This window comes from Arachis hypogaea, chromosome 15, assembly GCF_003086295.3.
Source record: "Arachis hypogaea cultivar Tifrunner chromosome 15, arahy.Tifrunner.gnm2.J5K5, whole genome shotgun sequence".
NCBI classification, from domain to species: Eukaryota; Viridiplantae; Streptophyta; class Magnoliopsida; order Fabales; family Fabaceae; genus Arachis; species Arachis hypogaea.
The window spans coordinates 158,177,058-158,190,810 of NC_092050.1; the positions used below are offsets into that span (position 1 = coordinate 158,177,058).

At 35.2% G+C, this 13,753-nt stretch overlaps 1 protein-coding gene across 1 annotated transcript; it reads right to left on the minus strand.

The window, feature by feature from the left end:
* Positions 1 to 10,643: 10,643 nt before the first annotated feature.
* On the minus strand, positions 10,644 to 12,296 carry LOC112751807 (uncharacterized). Its single transcript, XM_025801070.2, has 3 exons — positions 12,100 to 12,296; positions 11,690 to 12,019; positions 10,644 to 10,976 (listed from the first exon to the last, which is right to left on the minus strand). Exons 1-3 carry the CDS (start codon positions 12,176 to 12,178, stop codon positions 10,774 to 10,776), a joined length of 612 nt encoding a protein of 203 aa, XP_025656855.1. The 5' UTR covers positions 12,179 to 12,296; the 3' UTR covers positions 10,644 to 10,773.
* Between the last annotated feature and the right edge of the window lie 1,457 nt (positions 12,297 to 13,753).

Consider the following 13,753-nt stretch of genomic DNA (forward strand, 5'->3'; position numbering starts at 1 on the left):
CTCCATGACGGTGGACTTAAACATATGAATACCACCTGTCCAAAAAAAACATATGAATATCAGAAAATATTACTATAGAGATATAGCATCATCTTTATTTTTTTATTTTTTCCCACTTTTTTTTTTTTTGTACAATTTCCCCCTTCTTTTGAACTACATTATTTGCTCTTCCTCTAAATTGTTTTTTCTTATCATCCGTCCAAGAAAATAATTAAAGAAAGAAAACTGATAGGCCCAAACTTGTCAGGTTGATTAAATTTGGGCTTCTGATCTTTTATAGCCCTGCGTAAGTTAGGACTAAAGTTTAGATCAACCCGATCAAATTTGTTTTCTTCACCAAAAACAGTATTAAATGTGTGTTTCACGACAAAAACACAAAAACGTGTGTTTGGATATAATATATTTAAATTTTAGTGAAAATTGAAATTTCCGACCTATTTTTAATAGTTGAAATTCCTTTTCAAAATTCCTTAATATATTTAAAAGTAGTTCTAAAGATGATGAAAAATAATAGGGTAGTAGAACCCGATAATATCCCGATTAAAGTTTGGAAGGGCCTTGGAGAGAAATGCATCAGTTGATTAACCAAATTTTTTAATGAGATTTTAAGGTTTAAAAAGATGCCAGATGAGTGGAGAAATAACACCTTGGTATTTATCTACAAGACTACAAAAATAAAGGATATACAAATTTGTAAAAATTATAGAAGGATCAAACTCATGAACCATACCATGAAGTTATTGAAAACAGTGATAGAACGGAAGTTGAGACAAGAGACATTGATTTTATGCCAGACAAATCCATCACTGAAGCAATATACCTTTTAAGAAGGATGATGAGGAGGTATCGTAGTAATAAAAATGATTTACATATGGTGTTTACTGATTTGAAAAAAGCGTACGATAGGGTGCCAAGGGAGGTCTTATGAAAGGTTTTAGAAAAGAAGAGAGTAAGGATCGCATATATTCGTGCAATTAAAGACATGTATGATAGGATTACAACTAGTGTGAAGACTCAAGGTGGTGTGACAGAGAAATTTTTTATTAGTATAGGATTACACCAGGGGTCATTTTTAAGTCCATACCTTTTCACATTAGTGTTGAAAGTACTCACAGAGTATATCCAAAAGCATGTACCATGGTGCATATTTTTTGCCGATAATATCGTCCCTATGAGAGAGTCAAGGGAAGACCTAAATAAGAAGTTGGAGTTATGGAGAGAAACTCTAGAAGTGTATGATCTGCACATAAGTCGTAGTAAGACGGAATATATGGAATGTAAGTTCGGCCTGCCAAGAAAAAACCCTAATATAGAGGTGAAAATTGGAGATAACATCTTACGAAAAATTAAGAGTTTTAAGTATCTTGGGTGCATCATACAGGATAATGAAGATATTGAATAGGATGTAAGTCATATGATCCAAACAAGTTGGTCAAAATGGCGGAGTGTGTCTGGTTTTATATGTGACAAAAAAGTGCCTTTAAAACTTAAAGGTAAATTCTATCGCACTACTATCATACCGGCTTTGTTTTATGGTACAGAGTGTTGGGCGACCAAAAAGGAGCACGAATATAAGCTAAGTATGGCAAAAATGAAGATGTTGAGATGGATGAGTGATCATACGCGATTGGATAGAATAAGGAATGAAGATATAAGAGAGAGAGTTGGAATAGTATCTATTGTGGAAAAGATGGTAGAATCGCGTCTCATGCAGTTCAGACATATGAGAAGAAGACCGACAGAACACCCTGTCAGGAGGGTGGATGAGATGAAAGATGGACAAGGGGTGAAAGGCAGAGGAAAACCTAAGAAGACCATCCATGAGGTGGTCAAACGAGATCTACATGTAAACAATCTCTCTATAAACATGATATATGATAGAACTCAATGGTATCGTTTGATTCATGTAGTCGACCCCACCTAATGGGACAAGACTTTGTTATTGTTGTTGTTTTTGTTGTAAATATCATACTCAATAATTTATCTTTTAAAAAGAAATAAGTGCTCTAAAAAATGCAATCCCTCTTTAAAATTCTCCATCCAATCAAACTCTATGATCTAATAATATTCATAGCCATGTTTTTTTTTTTACTTAAATAAGCTAAAAAAAACTGTTTAAATAGAGGAGGAGTCCTAAGATTATTCTTAAACTCCTCCCAAAAAGAAAGAAGCTTCACTTGATAAAGTTGTAACTTCGTTACTATCTTTACTATGGTGTCTACCACCGTATTTGCATCTCTCGTAATCAAACGAAAGTTAACACGCCAATTTTAATACATAATACCTTTTATTTTGAGCACCAACAGATCAACAAATCTAAAATCATCTTGGAGATTATTAACAAGATTAAACGCTTCCACACAATCCATCTCACAAATAACATCTTGTTATTGACTCATATCTATCCCAGGCTATAAGAGATATTCTCTACAAATAGCAAACAATTCTTCTTTAAGAATACTATATTACTCTCAATTATTTTTAAATACTTTCTTTGCCAATTTTCATTACAATTTCTAATAACGCAAGTAAAACCAACACTATCACTAAAATCAGAATAACTAGTGTCATAATTAATCTTAAAAATATCAATAAATGAGAGATTTTAATAATCACTTAAAATAAAAGAGAATGACATACATTGTAATTCAAAAATACTTATAACTATTTATTAAAAATTAATGCAAAATAAATTATTTTTTTCAAAAACCAAATCTTATAAAAATTAAAAATATCATTATTTTTTTATCGTCGTATCCACTAAAGTTCCGAAAAGAACCTAAACTCATAGCCATGTTTATTTAGATGTACAATAGGTAAATTACCTCCAACTAAAATAAAAGTTGAGTCTAGAATATATTAGTAGTTAAGTCTCTTGCATTAAAATAAAATAAAATAAAAACTGTTGTAAAATAAATAAATAAATAAGGAAGAGAAATAAATATAAAATATAGAAATATAAAGGGATAAGTACTTTTTTCGTCCCCAAGGTCTGGGGTCAAAATCGATTTCGTCCCTAACCTTTTTTTTTTGTTAAAATCATCCTCAACGTTTAAAAACGCTTTAAAATCGTCCTTTTCTATTTTTTTGGACCAAATTACCCTTAACTATTAATAAAAATTAAAAAAAAAACTCCACCCTCACCCCCCCCACCCCCATCAGATCTCTTCGTTTCTCTCCTCCCCCTCCCCCCCCCACACACACAATTTTCCTTTCCTCCTACACCCACCCTCCATCACCCCCAACCCGCAGCCGCCTCGTGTCCAGCCCTCCGCCGCCGCCCCCGCGTCCAGCCCCACGCCGCTGCCCCGCGTCCAGCTCCACGCTGCCCCGCGTCCAGCCCCACGCCGCCGCCCTGCGTCCAGCCCCACGCCGCCGCCCCGCGTCCAGCCCCCCGCCGCCGCCCCTGCGTCCAGCTCCACGCCGCCCCGCGTCCAGCCCCACGTCGCCGCCCCGCGTCCAGCCCGCCGTCGCCCCTGCGTCCAGCCCCCGCCGCCCCTGTTTTTCTGTTTTTGCTTTCTGCCTTCTGCTGCTTCTTATTCTTTTCTTCTTCTTCTGTGATTTTTGATGAAATTTGTTGTTGTTGATGAAATTTGTTGTTGGTGAAATTTAAACTTCTAAATTTTTTATGAAATTTGTTGTTGTTGATGAAATCTGATGATGTTGATGATGATGATGATGATGATGACCGAGTGGAGTGAGGGGTGGGAGGAGGGAGTTACGGTGAGGGGAGTGAGGGGGTACGGTGAGGGTGGGGGGTGAGGTGAGGGGGAGGCAGTGAGGGGTGAGGGGTGAGGTGAGGGGGGTTACGGTGAGGGTGGGGGATGAGGTGAGGGGGTGAGGGGGAGGCAGTGAGGGGGTGAGGGTGAGGTGAGGCGGTGAGGGGAGGTGGTGAGGAGTGGAGGGTGAGGGTGAGGGGTGAGGTGAGGGTGGGGGATGAGGTGAGGGGGTGAGGGGGAGGCAGTGAGGGGTGGGGGGTGAGGTGAGGCGGTGAGGGGAGGCAGTGAGGAGTGGAAGGTGAAGGGTGAGGGATGAGGGGGTGGGGTGGGGGTTACCGGAAGGGTGAGGGAGTGGTGGTGGTGGTGGTGAAGAGGAGGAGAATGATGATGATGAGGGTAATTTGGTCCAAAAAAATAGAAAAGGACGATTTTAAAGCGTTTTTAAACGTTGAGGATGATTTTAATAAAAAAAAAAGGCTAGGGACGAAATCGATTTTGACCCCAGACCTTGGGGACGAAAAAAGTACTTATCCCAAATATAAATATGCTCTTATCTCACTAAAATATAAGTAATTTATCTATTAATAGTATAAATATTATAGCTTAAAACCACATAGAGATAGAGAGAGAGTTTATTTGCGGAGAAGAATATTATAATAAAAGAGGAAGAGAGTAGAATATTTTATTACTGTGTGTAATGTCTCTACCATACCCCCTATTTATACATGCATGGGGTCATTATTTTCAACATGCATTTAAGTCCATTTTCTCTTGAGAATGGACATCCACGTTGATCCTTATCACAACACTCCCCCTTGGATGCCCATTTAAGATTATTGCCTCATTAAAACCTTACTAAAGGAAAACCCTGTGGGAAAAACCTTAGTGAAGGAAAAAGAGTACAATATCCTTTGTGATGGGGACTGCCTCATTAAAAACCTTGTCAAGAAAAACCCAATGGGAAAAAAAACCTGACCAAGGGAAAAAGAGTACAGTCTCCCCCTCTTGCCGACATCATTTAATGTCTCGAAATCGGCGCATTCCAATCTCATGTACCAATCTTTCAAATGAGGATTTTGGGAGTGACTTTGTAAATAAATCTGCCAGATTGTCACTTGAACGGATCTGTTGGACATCAATTGTCCCTTGATTTTGAAGGTCATGAGTGAAGAAGAATTTAGGAGAAATATGCTTTGTTCTATCACCTTTGATGTATCCACCCTTAAGTTGAGCAATGCATGCTGCATTATCTTCAAACAGGACAGTTGGAGCTATCTTATGATCAATCAGTCCACATGATGATAGAATATATTGAATCAGACTCCTCAGCCAAAAACACTCGCGACTAGCTTCATGAATCGCTAGTATTTCAGCATGATTAGAGGATGTTGCAGCAATCGTCTGTTTTGTGGACCTCCAAGATATAGCTGTACCACCATATGTGAACAGGTATCCTGTTTGAGATCTCCCTTTATGTGGATCAGACAAGTATCCAGCATCTGCATAGCCAACTAGTTGTGACTTGGATCCATAGGGATAAAACAATCCCATATCAACCGTTCCATGAAGATATCGGAAAATTTGTTTGATTCCACTCCAACGTCTTCTGGTTGGAGAGGAACTATACCTTGCTAGTAAATTCACCGCGAATGATATGTCAGGTCGCGTATTATTAGCAAGATACATTAGCGCTCCAATGGCACTAAGATATGGTACTTCAGGACCAAGGATATCTTCATTTTCTTCTTTAGGACGAAATTGATCCTTTTTCATATCCAAGGATCTTACGATCATTGGTGTACTTAATGGATGTGACTTATCCATATAAAATCTTTTCAAGATCCTTTCTGTGTATGTTGTTTGATGAATAAAGATCCCACCTTTTATATGCTCGATCTGCAGGCCGAGACAAAACTTAGTCTTTCCAAGATCTTTCATCTCAAACTCTTCTTTTAGAGTTTTTATAATTGTTGGAATCTCTTCAGGAGTCCCAATAATATTTAAATCATCAACGTACACAGCAATTATAATGAATCCAGATGCAGATTTCTTTATGAAAACACACGGGCAGATATCATCATTCTTGAATCCGTTTTTGGCCAGATACTCAGTAAGACGATTATACCACATTCGTCCAGATTGCTTTAGACCATATAAAGATCTTTGCAATTTGACTGAGTATAACCCTTGCGAATATTCATTGGATGGTTTAGATATCTTTAGTCCTTCAGGGACTTTCATATAGATATCACGATCTAATGAGCCGTATAAATAGGCTGTTACCACATCCATTAAATGCATATGCAGTTTATGATATGCAGATAGGCTGACCAAATAACGCAATGTTATCGCATCCACTACGGGGGAATACGTTTCTTCATAATCTATACCGGGCCTTTGTGAAAAACCTTGTGCCACAAGTCGGGCTTTATAGCGCACAACTTCATTTTTCTCATTTCGTTTTCTCACAAATACCCATTTGTATCCAACAGGTTTTACATCTTCTGGTGTACGGACTACAGGTCCAAAGACTTCACGTTTTGCAAGTGAGTCTAATTCAGCCTTCATGGCTGCTTCCCATTTTGGCCAATCATTTCTTTGTCGACATTCTTCAACTGATCTTGGCTCAAGATCCTTACTTTCATGCATGATATCTAATGCCACATTATATGCAAATATTTCACTGACAATTGTCTTATTTCGGTCCCATTTCTCTCCTGTAAAGACATAATTTATCGAGATCTCGTCATTTTCACAATTTTCAGGTACCTGAACGTCTTCTGGCGTTATATCAGAATTTTGGACAACTGCGGGTGTCTCTACTATGTCTTTTTCAACAGGAATAGTATTTACCTCTTTTCTCTTTCGAGGATTTCTATCTTTAGAACCGACAGGCCTGCCGCGCTTCTGGCGTGTATTTGCTTCAGTGGCTATTTTTCCTACTGGGACATCAATTCGAATTGGGACATTTTCCGCCTTGCCACGCTTCTGGCGTGAATTCGCTTCAGTAGCTACTTGTCCTACTGGGACATCAATTCGAATTGGGGCATTTTCCGCTGGTATATAAGATTTGGTTATCCTCTTTGTATCGGAAAATGCATCAGGCAATTCATTTGCTATTCTTTGCAAATGTACAATCTTTTGAACTTCTAGTTCACATTGCGCTGATCGAGGATCTAAATGCATCAACGATGATGCATTCCAATTAAGTTCCTTTTCAAGAAACTTATTCTCTCCCCCTAATGTTGGAAATTTTGATTCATCAAAATGGCAATCGGCAAACCGGGCTTTAAACACATCACCAGTTTGTATCTCAAGATACCTCACTATAGAGGGAGAATCATATCCAACATATATCCCCAATTTTCTTTGGGGTCCCATTTTGGTGCGATTAGGTGGTGCAATGGGAACATATATCGCACACCCAAATATTCTTAAATGGGAAACATTTGGCTGCTGGCCAAAAGCTAATTGTATAGGAGAGAATTGATGATAACTCGTTGGCCTCAAACGAATAAGTGCTGCGGCATGTAAAATAGCATGCCCCCAAACCGAGGTTGGGAGATTTGTTCTCATAAGCAAGGGTCTAGCAATTAATTGGAGGCGCTTAATAAGTGATTCTGCTAACCCATTTTGTGTGTGAACATAAGCTACTGGATGTTCAACACTTATTCCATTAGCCATACAATAAGCATCAAAAGCTTGGGAAGTAAATTCACCAGCATTATCAAGACGAATTGCTTTAATTGGATTTTCTGGAAATTGTGCTTTTAATCGAATAATTTGAGCCAGTAATCTCGCAAACGCCAGGTTGCGAGAAGATAATAAGCACACATGTGACCATCTCGAAGATGCGTCTATCAGGACCATAAAATATCTAAAAGATCCACATGGTGGATGAATAGGTCCACATATATCACCTTGAATCCTCTCTAGGAATTCAGGGGACTCAAATCCAATCTTTACTGGTGATGGCCTTAAAATTAACTTCCCTTGAGAACATGCAGCACAACAAAATTCACTAGATTTAAGAATCTTCTGGTTCTTTAGTGAATGTCCATGAGAGTTTTCAATAATTCTCCTCATCATGGTTGTTCCCAGATGACCCAATCGGTCGTGCCAAGTTATGAACTCATTTGAGCTAGTAAACTTCTGGTTTACAGTGGCATGTGATTCAATTGCACTAATCTTGGTATAATACAACCCAGATGAAAGTGAGGGTAATTTTTCTAATATAACTTTCTTATTTGAATCATGAGTTGTGATACATAAATACTCATGATTTCCCTCATTCATCGTCTCAACATGATATCCATTTCGGCGAATATCTTTGAAACTCAACAAGTTTCTCAGAGACTTGGTAGATAATAGTGCATTATTTATTATAAATTTTGTTCCTCCAGGAAACAAAATTATAGCTCTTCCGGAGCCTTCTATCACATTGCCTGAGCCAATAATAGTGTTAACATATTCCTCTTTTGGCACAAGATGGGTAAAATATATATCACTTTTGAGAATAGTGTGTGAACTTGCACTATCCGCAAGGCATACATCTTCATTACATATCCTTGCCATTCTTCAAAAACAAATAATAATAAAATGCATAGTTAAATTGAATACTTGATCAGAATTATTTTTCTAAGAAACACTGTACATAAAATAATGTCATATACTGAAATTTTATTTTAAAATTTGACACAATTAATAATTTCAAAATTCATAAATATTAATATTTCATTATTTATGTACATCACATTTGAAACTTAAATACATAGAAAATAAAACTTTAACAATAAATTTTTTACATTATTTATTTACATAGATACTTCACAATTTCTCATATTAAACTATTCCATCATTGATCAAATGGCCAATATTTCCTTCAGGGTCCTCAAAGAAATCAGATACATCATAATGAGTGGTGGAGTTCTCAGCATCATTTGAAACAAAATTTGTTTCCTTTCCTTTGTCGTTCTTTTTCAAAGATGCCTGGTAAAGATCGACTAGGTGCCTTGGGGTACGACAGGTACGAGACCAATGGCCCTTTCCACCACAGCGGAAACACTTCTCCTCGGTTGATTTATTCTGCCCGATATTCTTTTCTTTGTCCCACTTCTGGTGAGATCCTCTCTTTTGAACATAATTCTTTTTCCTTCCATAATTTTTCTTGTTATTAAAAGCTTGCCATTTACCTCTTCTGGGGTAATGATTTGCCGCATTTACTTCAGGAAATGGGGCGGCGCCAGCTGGGCGCGCTTCATGATTTTTTAATAACAACTCATTGTTGCGTTCGGCAACAAGAAGGCAAGAAATTAACTCAGAATATTTCTTAAACCCTTTCTCTCGATACTGCTGCTGCAGGAGCACATTCGAGGCATGGAAGGTTGAGAAAGTTTTCTCCAACATATCATGATCAGTTATTTTTTCCCCACACAATTTCATTCGTGAGGTGATTCGAAACATTGCAGAATTATATTCATTTATAGATTTAAAATCTTGTAAACGCAAATGCGTCCATTCATACCGGGCTTGAGGAAGTATCACCGTTTTCTGATGATTGTACCTTTCTTCAAGGTCTTTCCAAAGATCTGCAGGATCTTTTAATGTGAGATATTCATTTTTCAATCCCTCGTCAAGGTGACGACGAAGAAAAATCATGGCTTTGGCTTTATCCTTCTGGGATGCATTATTTTCAGCCTTAATGGTATCTCCAAGATCCATTGAATCAAGATGGATTTCAGCATCTAATATCCATGATAAATAATTGTTTCCAGATATATCAAGAGCATTGAATTCAAGATGAGAGAGCTTCGACATAATGAAAAATTGTTACCTGAGTCTTCCTAAAAATTTGATCAGAGTCTCGTGCTGATAACGTGTTGTAAAATAAATAAATAAATAAGGAAGAGAAATAAATATAAAATATAGAAATATAAATATGCTCTTATCTCACTAAAATATAAGTAATTTATCTATTAATAGTATAAATATTATAGCTTAAAACCACATAGAGATAGAGAGAGAGTTTATTTGCGGAGAAGAATATTATAATAAAAGAGGAAGAGAGTAGAATATTTTATTACTGTGTGTAATGTCTCTACCATACCCCCTATTTATACATGCATGGGGTCATTATTTTCAACATGCATTTAAGTCCATTTTCTCTTGAGAATGGACATCCACGTTGATCCTTATCACAACAAAAACCACGTGAAAAAAAGAGGCTTTTGTGCGTTGACTATGATTTGATAATTGACCTTGTTGCGCCATCTACGGGGCTTAATAGATGTTAGGTTGGTACATCGTACACCTGGACTGGTAAAACTTGTTTGAAATTGACTCCAATTTCTGTATTTTTCCCTTTTATATAACAAATAATGAGGCCTTGGCTTATACGTTAATTCCTTTCTCCTTTGAATATTTAAATCTTTGTGTTGAACTTTTTGACACGATTGAATGATTGATTTTTGAGTTTCAAAAGAAGTAATAATAAGAAATTTGAACTTCCGAACAAATCAATGTAAGTGGGTTATATATATTAGTTAATTTGGCTTAACATTTTTAATTTGCTTGCTTAATTAAAGTAAACTAAGCGGCCTTTATATTCCAACTTCTAATAAGCTCTAACAAAATTTGCTTCCAATAAATTATAGTAACATTAATTAATTAACATGAAATCTTTTATATATATTAGTAATGTTAGGAAGACAAAAAAAAACTAAAATAATTTTATTTAATATTTATTAATTTTAACACAACAATTAATATTTAATATACTAAATTTTTTATTTTTTTTGTTAATATTTTTTTATTATCAAATAATTTTGTATATATATATTAATGAAAATAGTGATGAAAGGCACACCTTTTTTCCAATACATATTTTAAAACAAATTAAACTCTATGATTAATGATACACTCCAATTCAAACCTAAAAGGTTGCTATAATAATAATAATGGTGCAACTTCCTTATTACAAAATAAACATCTATATTATTTATATATTCTAATTATATATCATGCATCAAATATATATAATTGCGTCGTTTTTTCCTTAGTATGGAGAGTATGCTGGGGAAGGCACAGGTTCAGCAGTGAAGTCGAGAGTATTAAAAGGTTGAGGAGTAGGAGTAGCAGCTGTGAACTTCACTGAACGAACATCAGGTGCAGGTGCCACAATACCAGAACTTTTGATCTCAGCCATTCCTCTCCGTGCATTTCCACCTTCTGCTTCACACAACTTGGGAAGAAACACTCCTGAATAACATAACATACATTATCATACATATAATATAAATGTTAAATAGATACTAATTTAATTTTGATGTATTAATAATGTAAAATCATTAAATCGCTTTTATTTATGATCATTTATACGGTTAATAATTAAATATACATGTAAAAATATTTTGGATTAATAACGTATCAAAATAAATTCAATAATAATTTAATTAAGAGTCTCGCTAGGATTGGGCTATTGAGTTACAAAATGAACATCTCTCATACTATTTAGAATAACCATCCGAATACTAGGGGATAATAAACATCTTCCCAAAAGTTTAAACTAATTTTGAGATTTACCAAGGATCGAACTCTTGACTTTTTGGATCTAACGCTCTAATACCATGTCATGATACTACTTATCTCAAAAGCTTCAGCTGATGGAAAAAGGTAACACTAATAGTTATATCTCTAATATTTCCTAAAGAGGAATGCTAGGGGCCAGCAACTTTTGTGATTTGTAGCCATCAAATAGCCATCAATGATGGTTTTAATAGTGTGAAATTTCATCTAATGGCTCACTTTTATATACTGGCCAGAATTTAACAAAGTTGTTGCCCCTAGACTTTTCCTTTCTTAAATCTCCATTGTTCACATTGTATAAATATTTCATTGATTCCTCGTACTTTCCTTTATATCAAAACATTTAACCATTTTTATTATTTTTTGTATGATATAATTATATGTACCTTCACCAGCAGCAAGATTGAAGTACAGGTCAACAACATTAGGGCATGCTTGGTAGCAATGAGGTGAGCAAAGGTTTTGTGTGAAGCGAGATTCCAAAAGAGAATCTGATGAGATTCCAAAGGACTTTCTGTCCAAACCACATGACTTGATGCATTCCTCACTCTCAATGTGATCCTTCAGCTTCTCATCAGCTTCAATCTCTGATGTCTTGCATGTGTATGCTTCCATTCCTGACCTTTTCACCTCCTTCTCTAGCACACATCGTTTTCCGGCCGATGACACCGCAAACGCGCATGTCTCATGGTTCAGCTTCTCGCATTCTATACCTCCTGTAATAATTAATTAGTTATCATTTGTTACAAAAACTTAAACCGATAGAACGAGACACATGAATAGTTATACGACGTACCTAAAGTTCCTTGCACTGCGAGAGCAAATGCAAGGATAGCAACTACCAAACTCCACAAGCTAATAATGGTAGAGGCCATGGTGATTCAATCAAATATGAGAAATGGAAAATTAAAGCAAAACCTAGCTTGGGATTTTGCTTAGCTTGCTATATATACTATGGAGGTTTGTTGTCTTTAATTTGCTTTTTGTGATGTTCATTCAGGGAGAGTATTTATAGTGATTATTTCTTTTAAACGGAATCTATTAGTAGGTGCCTAGGTGGACTTATCAATATGAATTAAAAGTAGAGAGGAGAAAAATAAAATAAAAAACAACAATAGTAGTTTAGGGGTTTATGGAACCCTAATTTAGCATATATGATTGTGTATGTGCAAACGGAATCTTTTCATTTATAAAATAAAAAAAATTATTATTTTTCCCAACATTATTTTTAGACTTTAATTTTTAGAATACGATTTTTTTTTTTGTATTTAAGCAAGTTCGTCAGACTTTCCGGCAAACTCTATAAAAATTGGTAAGTTCGCCTAACTATAATTGGTAAGTTCGCCTAACCTCCAACTATAGTTAGACGAACTTGCCAATTTTTATAAAGTTTGCCGGGTCAGCGAACTTATTTAAATACTAAAAAAAAAAATCATATTTAAAAAATTAAAATCTAAAAATTATGTTAGAAAAAATAATAACTTTTTTTTTATTTTATAAATGAAAAAAATCCATGGGCAACCCACAAGACAAGACACAACGACCACGCTTTGATTAATAGTCAACCAATTAATGCCGTCATCAATGGAGCAACCTTTGCTCCACATCTCTTTAATTTATTCATTTGTTTGGGTAACGTTTATAATATAATATAATATTTAAAATATTTGTAAGTGCAAGATACATATTATTTTTAAATTAATTTTTATTATTCGGAATTTTTAGAAGTTAAAATTTAAAATTTAGAGTAGTCTAACTATTAAGTTGAGATCTGTGTAATAAGTTATAAAACTTTAAGAGATCTATCACCATAAAAATTTGTTATCATGATACAAAAGTTCAAGATTTTATAAAGTTTTCCAATATAAAGTTCTTTTATTAGTATGAAAACGCAATTATGTTGAAAATTACGTTTTGATATTTTATATGCGACCTTAGCTTACAGAAATGAAGAGCAATGAATCTACGTTACTTACTCCCATCTATATATTAATATTCAAATATCTATCTATATAATTAATTAATTAATATTATTTTGAATATATATAAAATAAACCTATGGAAAAAACTAAATAACGTGGCCGAAAATTAAAGAAAGCATCGTAGAATATATTATTGGCATTTGGCAATGTCATCTTGGCCGTGTTAGGAAAACAAAATATATCTTGGTGCGAAAACAGACAATAATGAGAAGAGTTTCTTCTCAAACAAGAATATAGAAAGAAACAAATCAAAACGTCAAATCCTAAAACTAGACTCGGGGTTAATTCATTTTCTTTGAATAATCGATATCATATAAGAAATTCGTGGACATGTAATAATATTTACAAAAAAATCATTGTTCATAGTCTTGGTATAATGTTGGATAATTCAAATAGTAGTATACTAGCTAGCTACATAGGAAAAGAGTATGTGTATGTGTATGAAAAACTACTTTTCGTACTTTATGT